Source organism: Trachurus trachurus (genome assembly GCF_905171665.1).
Source record: "Trachurus trachurus genome assembly, chromosome: 12".
Taxonomy (NCBI): domain Eukaryota; kingdom Metazoa; phylum Chordata; class Actinopteri; order Carangiformes; family Carangidae; genus Trachurus; species Trachurus trachurus.
In genome coordinates, this window is record NC_139908.1 from 26,066,026 (window position 1) to 26,081,475 (window position 15,450).

General features: G+C 40.7%; 1 protein-coding gene across 1 annotated transcript; it reads left to right on the top strand.

Moving 5' to 3' along the window:
- Positions 1 to 308: 308 nt before the first annotated feature.
- On the top strand, positions 309 to 15,149 carry LOC310994301 (uncharacterized protein; the record flags this gene model as incomplete). The annotated part of the gene is made up of 3 exons (XM_083982943.1): positions 309 to 629; positions 14,063 to 14,822; positions 14,953 to 15,149. The coding sequence occupies exons 1-3, from the start codon at positions 348 to 350 to the stop codon at positions 15,147 to 15,149; spliced, it is 1,239 nt and encodes a 412-aa protein (XP_083839069.1). The 5' UTR covers positions 309 to 347.
- Positions 15,150 to 15,450: the final 301 nt, after the last annotated feature.

The following is a 15,450-nucleotide window of genomic DNA, read 5'->3' on the forward strand; positions in this document are numbered from 1 at the left end:
AAATATTAAAGTATCAATTAAAAGAGAAAGAACACTTGAGATGATCGTGCCCAGGCTGAAAGATACGTCAGATGGAAGAGAAAGAGAAATATTTGTATCTTGCCTTCTGGCCCATAAACTAATAGTGTACGACAAAATCAACCTATTTTGCAGGCTGCCTAGATTTAAGTCCGTGTAGTTTGACACTGTTCCCTCGGTTGTTATACTGTTACGTCACTAGATTTTACACATTTCCATAACGCCTCTCCCACCTGAAAGTCTCCGCCCACGGCTCGCGAGTTGTTTTTGTGTGGGAGCGCCATGTTGGATTTGCCGCCTGCAGCTGCAGGGGATCTTCATTCAGCATCATGCCTACATGCCACCGCTGCTCCGTTGTTGGCTGTAACGACCAACGCGGACCTTTGCATAGACCCCCAGCCTCGGAGGACCTAAGGGCCAAGTGGATTAATTTTATTTTTGACGGGAATGTCCCTGCTGCTGTTGGCAAAAGCCTGTTTGTGTGCGCCAGTCACTTCTCACCAGACTGCTTCTCCAACCTGGGCCAGTTCAACAATGGACTGGCTACCAAACTCTTCCTGAGCAGCGGCTCAGTACCAACTGTTCGTCGCCAAACTCCGGCCGGTGAAGATGTGAGTAAGGTCGCAAACTCTGGATGGAGGAAAGGGGGAAATTAGTCAATGAATGAAGTCAGTGTTTGTTTTGCGTTCTGCTTCAGATAACATTATCTACTAACAGCAGAGACACTTACCACGTGTTGTTCAATTTGACATTAGCTGCCTTTGTGATGGACATCACCGACGTCACTTTGTCAGATGTTTAAGGCTAACTAACCTCCTTTATACAGTCTATGTTACTAACTCACTAACTCACAACTTGGCGGCCAGGGGCGTCACTAGGTTTTAAGAACAGGGGGGGAAATTGCTTTTTTTTGGACAGATTCAACAAACATATCTTTACAACTGTATAATATTGGTCTCAATAGAAAGTTAAAGCAGAACTATGCAACTTGGCCGGAAATAGCTCGCTCCTTCGTTGGTTTCTCTTTTTTTCCCTCTCCGGGGCTCCCCCACAGTTCTGGCAGAGACTTTTTTTTTTTTTTTTTTTTTTCACCAGAACAATTAATTTTATTGACAGAGTTGGACTTTTACTAGCCTATTCATTAGGCTACACTGCTTTACAAATGATGCCTCATCCAGAACAGGTGCTCAATGTAATATAAAAACTAAAGTTGTTGTCAATATCTTTCTCCCGTCGTCATATACAAAACCATACATCAATAAACAACAACTTAAGTTCCACGTGTCCAGCGAGTTTGATGTCTGCTTTTTTTTTTTTTTTTTTTTTTTTTTTCTTCAATGAGCTTTATTGAAAACAGCTGTACATATAAACAGATGTACAAAGAACAGGGTTGTACTTACAATTATACAATAGAACATCAGACAGGTGCTCCAATATATATCAGAAATCATAAATAATAAGTAAATCCCAATAAAATAAGATAATTATTAGCAATGTTAGTAAACTTTCAATCGAAGGAAGGATAATAAATAAATGAATAAATAATATGACAGACGAAAAATAAATAAAAAAATAGAAAAAGGAAAGAAAAGGGGACAGAGTGTAAAAGCTTTATTCTTCTTTGAAAAATCTCTCGTAAATATCTATGGATGTGATGCTTTGTTTAGTGTCAATTAGTGTAAGGGATTTCATGTATTCTTTGAACTCATGCAAGAAACCTCTAAAGTTGGGTGAAGTTTTGGAGTATTTGCATTTATGTATGTGAAATTTGCCATACAAAATGAATAGGTTTGTAATAAAGGTGATGTCATTTTCTTCATGGGCAAAAAACATAATCACACTTTTACAGTCAATTATAATGTTTATCTTGATTTTACACACTATATATTGTTCAAGTTGAGTCCAGAAATTGATGGATTGAGCACAGTGGAAGAATAAATGAGTTAAGGATTCTGGTTCTGTATTGCAGAAACTGCATTTGTTTTCAATATCTAAAAATTTAGAGAAATATAAATTTGTTGGATATATAGTGTGTAAAATTTTGATGTGAACCTCTTTTATTTTATTGGAAATACAAAACTTATAAGGCAAAGTCCAGGCCCTCTTCCAGTCAGTGTCCATAAAGATGTTATCCCAAAATGATTTCCCTCGTGGAGTAATTTTCCTCTTTTCATAAAAAATATTACGTATATGTTTGTTGTTGCATTTTGAATGCATTACATCAAGTCCATTTAACATCAGAAGGGGTTTTATTCTTATTGTTTCTTGATATTGACAATGGTTTCTCATAAGGAGAGAAAGACCATTAGGGATTGCTTTAGTTACGTAATTAAAATCTTTACTTGTAACAGGAAAGGATTTAAGACGAAGAAAACGTTCATAACTAAGCATTACACATGACAATCAAAAAGGTCACATATAAAAATAATGTTCTTATCAATCCACTTCTGTTTAAATATGGACTTTTTCCTGACAGTAATATCTTCATTATTCCATATTATGGCTTTGTGAGGGGAAAAGTTGTGGGAATAGCACAATTTCCACGCTAAGAGTGCCTGTTGGTAGAACTTTGATAATTTTAAAGGCAATTTTGAGACACTGAAGTTACAGGTCAGTAAAAAATGTAGGCCACCTAATTTCTTAAAAATATTATTTGGAATAAAAAACCAAATTGAGTTTGGGGTTTTGAGACATTCTTTAATCCATTTTATTTTGAAAGTGTTATTTAAATCATAGAAATTTAGTAATTCAAAGCCTCCTTGTTTCCTGGATGCCGAGAGAATTTCGTTTTTTAGATAGTGTTTCTTATTTTTCCAGGTAAAATTACTAAGTATTTTATTAATTTCTTTGGATGATGAATCCTCGACAAATAAAGACAGAGCAGGATATATCAATCTTGAAATACCTTCCGCCTTGGATAAGAGAATTCTGCCAAATATGGATAGGTCACGCTGAAGCCACATATTCAATATATTTTGTGTTTTTTTAATTCTGGGGAGGAAATTAAGTTGTTGTCTAGAGGACATATCTTTAGTGATATCTATGCCTAAGTATTTCACTGTTTTTTTAACTTGAATGTTGCATATGTTTGCACAGTCTGTATCAAAGAGACACAAGATTTCACATTTGTTAATATTGAGATGTAAACCCGAAGCTTTAGAGAAATCATTAATTAATTGTAAAGCTGGCTCAACTTGAAGTTTGTCCTTTAAAAGTAGAGCTGTATCATCAGCTAGTTGCGTAATTTTAAGTTCCTTTTGAAATATAGTTAAGCCTTTTATACTGTCGTTATTTAAAATTTTAAGGGAGAGGAGCTCTACTGCAATTAGAAATAAAAAAGGGGAAATTGGGCATCCTTGACGGACAGAACGGTTGATCGGAAATCTTTTGGAGGTATTAGGGTAGATCATTAAATTACTGTTGATATCTTTGTATAACATTTTAACTACTGAGACAAAGTTTTCTCCAAATCCCATTAACTCCAATGTATTAAAAATAAAGGGGTGTTCCAAAGTGTCGAAAGCTTTGTAGAAGTCAAGAAATACAATAACTGCTTGTGATTCCACATGTTCTGAGTAGTCAAGTAAATCTAAAATTAATCTAATGTTATTACTAATGTGTCGCTTAGACATAAAACCTGTTTGGCATTCATTTATTATGTCTTATGTCTCCAATATTAGATTTTAAGCGTCTGGAATAGACAAATGCAAATAATTTATAATCCACATTCAGAAGTGTGATGGGTCGCCAATTATCTATACATAAAGGGTCTTTATTTGGTTTTGGGATTAGGCTAATTAAACCTTGTTTCCAGTGACGGCTGGTATCAATGGGCTAGTGGGGCTAAGCCCTCCCTGCATTACACAACAAAAGATGAGGAAAAAATATTATATATAGCCTATATTATATTCTCTAAATAACATACAAAAGATTATTCTAAGTCTTAGTAAAATCGGAACTGGCAACAATATTAAATAGTTTCGAGAAAAACACAGGATATCTCTAAATGGGCTAATTTTAATCAGCCCCAGCTCACCGAGTCTGCCCTCATTCATTTTCCGACTGTGGATGATTGACAGGTGCCCTGTCCCGCCCTCGCCATTGACCGACTGTTGGGGCTAATTTCATTCAGCCCACAGGCCGATCGGTTCTGACCAATCAGCAGCCGGCTGACGCAGGGTCAATGATTGACAGGCGTCATGTCCCGCCCCCTTGATTCACTTGTCATTGGGGCTAATTTCATTTAGCCCAACACCGCTGTTTTCAGACCAATGACAGGAACCGGAGGAAAAGTAATGTTGTTGTGGGAGGGAGAAGACAGAAACAGCGGCGCTAGGCGCTAGCATCACAGGTAGCATTACTTTACTGCTCTAAACTGTCTTTGCTAACACGAACGAAGTGGAGAATCTAGTTTCTAAACTCACCGGGAGCACCAGACATGGCGATAACAGACCAGAAAGGCCGTCGATATGAGCTGCATAATATATCGTCTTTTTAATTGAGCAATATCGTCGGGTGTGTGTGCGTGCGTACGTGTGTGTGTGTGTGTGTGTGTGTGTGTGTGTAGGTGTTTGTGTGCGTGCGTACGTGTGTGTGTGTGTGTGTGTGTGTGTGTGTGCGTGTAGGTGTTTGTGCGTGCGTGCGTGCGTGAGAGAGAGAGAGAGAGAGACTGTGTGTGTATGTGTGAGATAACCAGGTGAAGCTTTTTTTTTTTTTTTTTTTTTTGGACTAGACCCTTCTACTTAATGCAGTGTGTAGGCCTAGTTAGTTGCTATACTTTTGTGAGATGGGAATGGATAACCCTAACTTTTAGCTGTGTTAACCATTTAATGGGTATAATTTATTTATTAGCCCACCCAACTAATTTCACCACCAGCCGCCACTGCTTGTTTCATAGTTGATGTCATTTCATTGTTTGTGATACAATCTTTATACATATTCAGAAGCGGAGTTTCAATAATGTCCCAAAAAAAATGATAAAATTCAGCAGATAAACCGTCGATTCCCGGAGATTTCCCGGTTTTCATGTGTTTCAAAGCTTCAATGAGTTCCAGATTTGAGATAGGATTTTCACAATGTTGTTTAAATTCTTCTGAGATCAATGGGATAGAATCCTTAATACTGTCTAAGAATTTTTCGCAATGTTCAGGATCATATTTAGACTTATACAGTTTTTCATAAAAAGCACAAATATGTTCTGCTATTTCTTTGGGATTAGTATTTAGATTATTGTTTATTCTCAGCGCCGAAATGTTAGATCTTTTTTGATTACGTTTTTCAAGAGCGAAAAAATAACTCGAGTTCCTTTCACCATGTTCTAACCATTTTGCCCTAGAGCGAATGAATGCGCCTTTAGCAGCTTCAGTATATAAATTATCGATTTCATTTTGGAGTTGCAATAATCTAATGTGTTCCTCTTCTGATAGATTTTCCTTATTTAGAAAAGTTTTTAATTCATCCATAATTTCCATTTCTTTTTTGTCTTTATCTTTTTTGATATTTTTGCTGCAAAGGATGGCCATTTCTCTAATTTTAAATTTAAAGTATTCCCATTTCTGGATGTTGTTCATATCATTTTTAGGAAAGATATCTAAAGCTATTAGTTTAACAGAATTTTGAAAAGTTTTATTTTTAAGTAGGTTATTGTTTAGTTTCCAATATCCCCTCAATTTTTTGTTACTCTCTTTAGAACCCGTAAAATGTACTGAGATAAGTTTATGGTCAGATAAAGGGGCGTATGAGTGATTAATTTCTGAAATATATTGTAAACTTGAAGAGGAGGTTAACCATAAATCAATCCTGGATTGTAATGTTCCTCTTGTATTAGACCAGGTAAACTCTTTACAATCTGGACTATAAAAACGCCATGCATCTATTACTGATAATTCTTGGCTCATAAATTGTGTGGCTTTGAAATGTGAACTTTGAGAAACTCTCCCTGGAATTCTGTCTATTATATCATTAGGAGCATCATTAAAGTCTCCCCCTATAATCAGGAGTGCCTCTTTATTTTTACTTTGCAATTCCCTTATTTTGGACAAGACTTCTGTAAACATAGTTCGGGCTTGTGTTGTTCCATTGTGGCCATATACATTACATATTATGAAAAAAATATTGTCCAGTTTGCATAACATAATACACCATCTACCACTATCAGAGTTGTGGGTTTCTAAGATATCACCTGTAAATTTATTAAATAGTAATGCAACACCTGCAGAATTATGTGTAGCATGACAAAAGTAGGCTTGATCTCCCCATTGACTTTTCCAAAACTTATTGTCTGAGTCGCAGGAGTGTGTTTCTTGTAAGAGGATAATATTTGCATTTGTTTTTCGAAGAAAGAGGAACATTGCTTTTCTTTTTATGTTATTTCTTAATCCCCTAACATTAAGCGAGACCATCTTCAATGAGTTAAACTTGAAATCATTCATTTTCAATGAAAAAAATAAAATATAAAAATATAAGAGCACAATGTCTGGAGAACAGAAACAAATGAGAAAATGTAAGCCTAAAAAATAGGCTTGTTTGTGCAAATGCCTCGAAAGTGCGAACGAGTTTTTTTTTTTTTTTTCTAAGTTTAGGCACCGTAATAATCAATATAGGTAACCATAACTGGAATGTATTAAGTAACAAAGTAGTCTAGCAGTCTAACAAGTGGTTTATAACAATCTTTTCTATTAACTTTTCTTTTTTTTTTTTCCCTTCATGGAAGAACAATCAGCTCTCTAAAGCTGGAGAGATAGGGACAAACCTATGTGTGTCTTAAAGGGTATCTTTCACTGAAGCAGCGGTGATTCTCTTTCCCTCGATGATCACATCTGGACCACGCCATGCAGTCTTCTTTCCATCTTTGCGGGCTTTTTCAACCAGTGGCCAAAGTTTCTTTCGGCATTGTCTTTCCCCGTATGTCAGATCCTCTGCAAGTCGAAGCCTTTTCTCCCTGATCACGGCGGCGGTCATCGAAGTTTTCCATATTTTCTGCCTGAAGGTGCGCATGGTGAATTGGATTATCACCGGACGAGGGCTCCTGTCATCTCTGGGGCGTCCAACTCGGTGAATCGTGTCGACGAGAAAGCCAAGCTTGTTTTTTTCTTCTGGAGCCATTTGTCCAAAAATCTGAAAGATCTGTTTTCTTAGATCTTCCGTGGACTCATTGGAGGATTCCGGTAGGTTGAAAAGCTTCAGATTCCAGCGGCGGCTGTAACGCTCTGCTTCTTCAATTTTTTCATCCTGTTCATTGAGCTGGCGACTCATCACTTGCATCTTGTCATTGTTTGTCTTCGCCACGTGTTCGATACCGTCGATGTTTTCTTTGATAGCCGCAATTTCTTCTGTGTTTCGGCTTATCTTTTGTTCGAGAGATGTGAACCTGCTCGTTAAGTGTTGGACCGCTTTTAGTATGTCTGCATTGGATACCTCATCGTCATCTCTTGAGCAAGTTTTCTTGGAGTTAGGGCTTGAGAGAGGAGTATCAGGTAAAGGAGAGCATAAGCTGAGCGGAGAATCATCATTCAAGTCCATCAAAATATTCCCGTTTTTTTCTTTCACTCGTTTTGTCATGTTGTTGTCTCAGCGTTTGGCTAATTAGCCCGTTTGCGTTAGCTCAAAAAAGAGGGAGAAGAAAAAGTCCGTGTATCTTCCCAAAATCGTTAACAAGTTAGACTTTAGCTCTTAAATTGTCTTTTTCATCACATACCAGTTCTTGAAAGTGATGTTCCGTTAAGTTCACCTTAGTTTATGGAGCAAATGGTGCCCACATTTGGAGGAGTTCACAGCGAAGCATGTGCGCTGGCTGCCATCTTGCTCAGCCTTTGGTCTAGTTCTGGCAGAGACGGTTTATAAACCAAGACCTTTCATGACGAGTCAGCTTCATGTATGCATGTCACGTGGGGTCCTGCACGGCCACGCCCCTTTAGAGAGACCAGAGGCAGCTTGGATTGTATTGATTCCTATGGGACAATTTAATGTGAACACCGATTATGGTCGGGTCTTTCTCCCCACGGTCACTGAAGCAAATTTTGGACTCATTTTTCACAAGCCACATCTCTTCTGAACAGTTTGACACCAAAATGGTAATTTTCAGACGGAGAGATCCGGAGAAAATCCACTTTGTTCCAGACCTGTTTCTGTCTCTACGACACACTCTCGCGAGATTTGGCACCGATCTCCTAGGTAACGTCAAACAAACGGCCGCGAACTCCCGTGAAAATGATTTAAATTATTTTTGTCATGCTAAATATTACTGTTAGTAGTGTAAATATTTAATGTTATCATAAGAAAATATAAATATCTCACTTTCATCTACCTAAAAATTGTATAAATCCACACACACGTTCACAGACGAGGTGGGGTGACGGTTGGCCACGCCCATTTAGAGAGACAGGAAGTGTATACCATTTCATATCATTGGAGCAGCCGCTCATGGAGTATCTTTCCATTTATTGAATATCTTTGGTTCTGGGAGGCACATGTCACTGTCGTAAAAAAAAAACTCGCCGCCCCACCTCCTCCACCCCCTCCCTACACGTGCTTGTGTTTACTGCTGAAGGTAGAGAGCGGTGTTTGCTAAGCACGGAGCTAATGCTAACACGGAGCTAACGCTAACAGGGAGCTAATGCTAACACGGAGCTAACGCTAATACGGCCACACACAGACAAAGACACAAAGACACGGGCTGTGTTCGAAACCGCATACTTCTCCTACTACTCGTACTACTCATACTAACGATTTGAGTATGCAGTATGTTCACACTGCGCAGTATGCGATTTGCAGTAGGCGAGAAGTTCCCGGATGCATACTAGATTCGGCCGAAATGTTGAGTATACATCATGAGGTCACTACTCATACTCAAACTACCCAAGATGCAACGCAACGTGACGTCAAGGACCGCCTCTTCCTTGCCGCGAAAAAAAAAAAAAAAAAGAACGGAGAAGGAGGAGCCGAGCGGACGAGAGGAAAAAGGAGGGGCAGCACTACAAATGTGAGCAAGCTAGCCACAGTGGGGACAGGTTCACTTCCTGTTTATAAAGTAAGAGCACTGACGTCATTGTAACGGCTTTCTTTATGGTCAATTGCAACGGGTGCTTTATTTTGACACAGAAACCGGAAGTACAGTGCTCACTACGGCTGGTTTTACTAACGCCAGAGAAGTCCGACTTCGTCCGACTAAAATTGTAAATAGGTGTTATTTTGTCATTTTTTCAACACCATGGGGATACGAAGTAGTACTTTCTCGCCTGAAAATGTTTCAAATGTTGCTGAAGTTATATATTTACAGAGTTTAGAGCTTAAGTGAAATCAGCTTCAGGGCGGCTGATTTCGGCTCGGGCAGGAGCGAAATGCATTGTGGGTTATCATAGTACGCAGCAGTGTGAACGCTCTGCATACTGTATGATCGATTAGTATGTAGTATGGAGTATGGAAGTATGCAGTATGGAAGTGTAGTATGGAGTATGTGGTTTCGAACACAGTGACAGACATACACACACACATGAATAAAGGTTCCAAAACGCGAAGGCGTGTGTGTGTGTGTCATGATGTATTACATTATCTTATAAAAGATCCATGGTGTGTGTGTGTCTGTTAGCATTAGCTCCGTGTTAGCCACAAGCCGAACTTCATCAGTACAAACATGTTTCCATGGTTTCCTCCGACTTTCCGAACTCAAACCAATCACGATTCATGACATGCATGACGTCATCTGCGTTCTTATCTCGTACTGCCGTAAGGCAGTTTCTCGCGATAGTTCTATCCATTGATGAGATTTACACCGAGACGGAGGACTGATCTTGCAAGTGCGGTTTTCAGCCAGTGGGGGGGGTGAGCGCATTGGCCTAGACCCCATTCACCTCATAATAGGTCACTCTACCATCACAGTGACTCTGAGCCACAATAATTACAGCCGAAATCCTGCATAGTTCTGCTTTAAAGCCTGTGGGGCGGTGCGTGGCGCAGTGGTTAAGGCGGCCGCCCCATGTATAGGCTACAGTCCTCAACGCAGGCGTTCCCGGTTCGAATTCCGCGTTGGGCAGACCTTTCCTGCATGTCATTCCCCCTCTCTCTGCCAAATAAAGGCAAAAACGCCAAAAAATATACTTAAAAAAAAATAAAGTTAAAACCTGTGAGATTATGACAGAAGTGTCAGAATGAAGACAGCTTCTGTCTCATGGCCAGTGCGGGTCTCTTCAGATTACCCAGCGGTGTAAATGCACGATCATCTGTTTGAAGCCAATTCACCCATTTCTGCCTAGCCCGGTCATTGAACGGCTTGTTCTGGGGATTTCTCATGCCCCGACGTCTTGACCTGCACTGTCTTCTCCCCTTCGTTATTGACGGTGCGGTGGGGCGGCATATCAAAACCATAGACTGTAAAACGAATGGACGTAGCGTCCGTGACGTCACCCATTGGTTTGGGGGAGTCTGTTTTGTGCCGCTACTACGGGGGTTTGAACCGCGCCATGTTGGATTTGACTTGCCATATTTGGAGCGGTGCGGCCGTTAGCCGGCCGAGAACCCGCCCACTGGCCTCGTAACAGCGGTCGCCGGACCTGTCACTCAACGGTTCTGCTCCCTAATTGGCCAGAACTTTAAACCTAATAATAGTAAAACGGTAGAGTTTTTAAAAAATTCACCCCCCTCAGAGTGTGTGCGGGGGTAGAAACTATCGATTGAGACCAAAAAAATAAAATGTACCAGGCTGTAAATATGTTTTTTTAAGCTGTAAAATCGGCTATTTTAACATGGGGCTCAATTGGAGTTGCTCCCTTCTGGAGCCAGCCCCAAGCGACAGCCGGGGGGATTGCAGCTTTTTGAATGCGGAAGTGAGCTTCACTTCTCAGACCGACAACTGCCCCCTTGATCAAAACACATGGGAGCCTCATCCATTTTTCCAATTTGCTCGAGTTCATAGGAATTCTGCTGGCGCATTTTAATTATAAAATGCTGGATCATCATCATTTTCTCCTCGGAGTCCTTTAGCATCTTTTGTGAAATGCGTGTTCTTCTGCGAAGTGATAGTACTCTTCATGAACCAGTCACACCAGCTAACACTACCACTGAAATTGGTCTCATCAAATCTTTCGCCATCTCAATTGCCTTCATCCAAGTCATGTTTTTTGACACGGGGACTAGTTTACGTCTTTGCTCAGCGATCCATTCACTGTTTCCCGTGGCGATTCGCGTGGCGATTTCCATTGTGTTCAGCAAAGTCCACAACGTGCAGTTTTTGTGATGTCGTGTAGCTCTTTCCTGTTATGTTCACAGACATTTTGGTTGTCGTGTCGAGCATGTCTCTGCAACATTATTTAGAAAATATTTTCCTCTTAAGAAATGAAAGACAATGGTCTTAATTTCTTTATTTTAGTGAAAATAAGTACTTACCTCTGGGAAGCATGTCCTGCAGCATTGGCGACCATGATGGATTCTGACCAGGCTGACTAAATGGTAACAGATAACCTGTCAACCCACATGCTAATTAGTGTGAATGCTGAAATATGTATATGTTTCATCTCTCTGGTTGAGAGGTTAGTTTGCCGGGTTGCCAATCATGGTCCAGGGTTTGATTCCTGCCATAGTTGCTTGTGTTACATGCCATTCCTGTATTTCTTTGTTCATTTCTACTGCTAATTTAGCATTGCTTCAGCAATGGCTTTCAGCATTCACACGCAATTTCCATTAGGAAATGCTCTTTCTAGTTCCAGGCAAAACTTTTGATAAAAGATTAGGCTACTTAAAGGACAATTCCAGGCGAATTCAACTCTGGGGTGTATTTACCTATCATTTTAGGTCTAAAAGAATGAATCTGAAGATTTTCAGTTTAATTGCTCCTGTTTAGCGGTAGTTGCATCTGTCCCCGCATCCCCACGGCAGCAATGAATGGGAGTGGATGTAAGTTCCGCTGTTTAGGCTGTTTCCAGCCCTCAAAGCCGCAATTTTTTTCCACAGACAGCGTCAGATGGCTACTCAAACATGTACCGAGAAGTTTATTTACTTCAAGCAAGCCGGCATGTTTGTAAAACTAGATCTAATTCAAAGTCTCCCGGAGTCTCGCGCGAGCCCGAAGTTGCAGTGCTGGTGTATTCAGGCGCAGTGGGAGCTACCGCTTGTGTCATAAACACAGGAATATCAACTCTTTACTTGCTTGAAGTGTACATTTTTTTCCACAGACAGCGTCAGGTGGCTACTCAAACATGCGCCGAGAAGTTTTTTTTACTTGAAGCAAGTCAAGAGTTGATATTCCTGTGTTTATGACACAAACGGTAGCTTTTCCCACTGTGCCCGAATGCACCGCGCACTGCAACTGGGTCTCGCGCGAGACTCCGGGAGACTTTGAATTAGATCTAGTTTTACAAACATGTCGGCTTGCTTGAAGTAAATAAACTTCTCGGTACATGTTTGAGTAGCCATCTGACGCTGTATGTGGAAAAAAATTGCGGCTTTGAGGGCTGGAAACAGCCTAAACAGCGGAACTTACATCCACTCCCATTCATTGCTGCCGTGGGGATGCGGGGACAGATGCAACTACCGCTAAACAGGAGCAATTAAACTGAAAATCTTCAGATTCATTCTTTTAGACCTAAAATGATAGGTAAATACACCCCAGAGTTGAATTCGCCTGGAATTGTCCTTTAAAGGTGATAGCTACCAACCTTCCGTTTTACTGGTTGCCAGTTACACATGACATCAACGTTCTAATGCTGTTGCCACAGAGATCATTCCATGCCGACGTTGCCAACGTAACCAGATGTAAATATTTATATATTTCGGACCCGCCAAAATTTATTAAACAATTATTTATATACTATTTTTAAAAAATTCTGTAAAATTAATACTTTTATTCTGCACCCCTCTAGACATTCTGTGGATGCATTATTTTTGAAAAATGTATCCATTTGATGAAAAAGTTGTAGCTTTAACCTTTAAAGGATAATTACCGTTTTTTTTTTACAATCTGGACCTTATTTCTAGCATAAAATACGATCATTTACTCACCCAGATAACTTTGGTGTCATAAGTCGTTCTGATGAAATTGGCTCCAGCCGAGAGCCGCGTATATCTGTATAATGCGAGAACACAGGGCATGCAATGCAACCTCTAAATAACACATTATCTGCCGCGAAACTCGTTCATTTCACCAATATTTTGTTATGATAGGCTAGTGCTATTCCCCTCTGAGTCCGGGGTTAGCTGTTATCAACATCCGTGGTCTGTAGGTTGACCTACTGACCTCTGACCTAGATGATCATCTCCGACCGCGGAGCGGCGCGGCTTGTTGCTACCGCTAATGCTATGGTTCGTTTCTGCGTGTTTCCGACTTGTCAGAACAAAATGAGCAGCTGGACGAAGTTCAGCTTCCACAGGCTTCCTCTCTGCCAACGGTCGGAGATGACATCATCCAGGTCAGAGGTTAGTTGGTCAACCTACAGACCCCGGATGTTGATAATATGCCACCAAGGGCTCAGAGGGGAATAGCACTAGCATATCATAACAAAATATTGGTGAAATTAACGAGTTTCGCGGCAGATAATGTGTTATTAAGAGGCTGCATTGCGCTGTGCCCCATGTTCTCGCATTATATGGATACGCGGCTCTCGGCTGGATCTAATTTCGTCGAAACGATTTGTAATGACACCAAAGTTATCTGGGTGAGTAAATGATCGTATTTTATGCTAGAAATAAGGTCCAGATTGTAAAAAACGGTAATTATCCTTTAATAAATGAAAACCTCCCAGGATGTTAAAGAGTATCTCTTGGTGCTTGTTGCCTGTTTAAGGGTTTTTCAGATGAATCTCATTCAGAATGTCACTTTCTCATTCTAATAACCTTTGTAAAATATGGACTTTGGATATAACTTATTATCACAGGAGAAAACCGACAAAGAAAATAATTGTTTTCAAGCCAACAATTTGACATAACACCGGCAGTATAAGCTATAGCATGAAGATAGTAATTTATTGATTCACCTAAGATGTAGACCTTGATGTATGTGGTTATTAATCACTGACATTTGTAGATTAAAAAAAGTATTTTTGTTTCTTGTGTTTAGGTGAGCACATGTGTACAACCACAAGCTGCAGTCCCCAATCCGGCCTCATGTGTACAACCACAGGCTGCAGTCCCCAATCCGGCCTCATGTGTACAACCACAAGCTGCAGTCCTCAATCCGGCCTCATGTCTCCAACCACAGGCTGCAGAAGACCTCAATCCGGCCTCATGTGTACAACCACAGGCTGCAGAAGACCTCAATCCGGCCTCATGTGTACAACCACAAGCTGCAGTCCTCAATCCGGCCTCATGTGTACAACCACAAACTGCAGTCCTCAATCCGGCCTCATGTGTACAACCACAAACTGCAGTCCTCAATCCGGCCTCATGTGTACAACCACAGGCTGCAGAAGACCTCAATCTGGCCTCATGTGTACAACCACAAGCTGCAGTCCTCAATCTGGCCTCATGTCTCCAACCACAGGCTGCAGTCCTCAATCTGGCCTCATGTCTCCAACCACAGGCTGCAGTCCTCAATCTGGCCTCATGTGTACAACCACAAGCTGCAATCCTCAATCTGGCCTCATATGTACAACTACAGGCTGCAGTCCTTCATGTGGCCCCATGTGTACAACCACAGGCTGCAGCCCTTAATGTGGCCCCATGTGTACAACCACAGGCTGCAGTCCTTAATGTGGCCCCATGTATACAACCAAAGGTTGCATTCGTTGATGTGGGCTGTCAGGTAGACCTACCTAAGCGTAAGGCGACAGTTGCAACACAGCTGTCTAAGAGGACTCTAACACGCTACAGGAGTACAGGTTTGTGGATCTGCATGTGTATTTTATGTACGTAGATTTTAGGAAATTAAATTGCATCTCTTTTTGGAGTTTGTGTTAGGGAGGGGGTCTGACTAATGAGACATGGACTTTCTTTTCTGTGTATAAACAGGAACACAGAAAAGGGTGCTCGGCACAGATATTGGTGTTGGCACCTCAACTGCTTCCAATACTGCACAACTGTTCCTCATACCAACACTGATAAAGAGGCCACGCAAGAGACCGAGTTCAGAGGCAGAGGATGAAGATCCTGACAGACAAAACGATCCAGCAAACTGTGAGAGTCTGGAGGGAACCATCAGATGTTAGATTAGTTATTTTTTTGTAACTGAAAACTTGTTTTGTAAAATAAAAACTTAAATTTTTAACTCTGATTACTTTTCTGTCTCCACCTACTGCAGTATTTAAGTCAATCAAGATGCTGACAAGACGTCTTGGCACATTCCTGTCTGTAGGACATCAGTGCCTACAGTAGGTTCTCTAGAAAACGGAATGGAATTTCAGTTTTGTCACATCCAGGGCCGTTGCTAGGAATTCTGGGGCCCCTGAAAGAATACTAAAGTGGGCCCCTGCCCCCTGACTTTTCCACTTTTTTTTCTTTGACAACGTA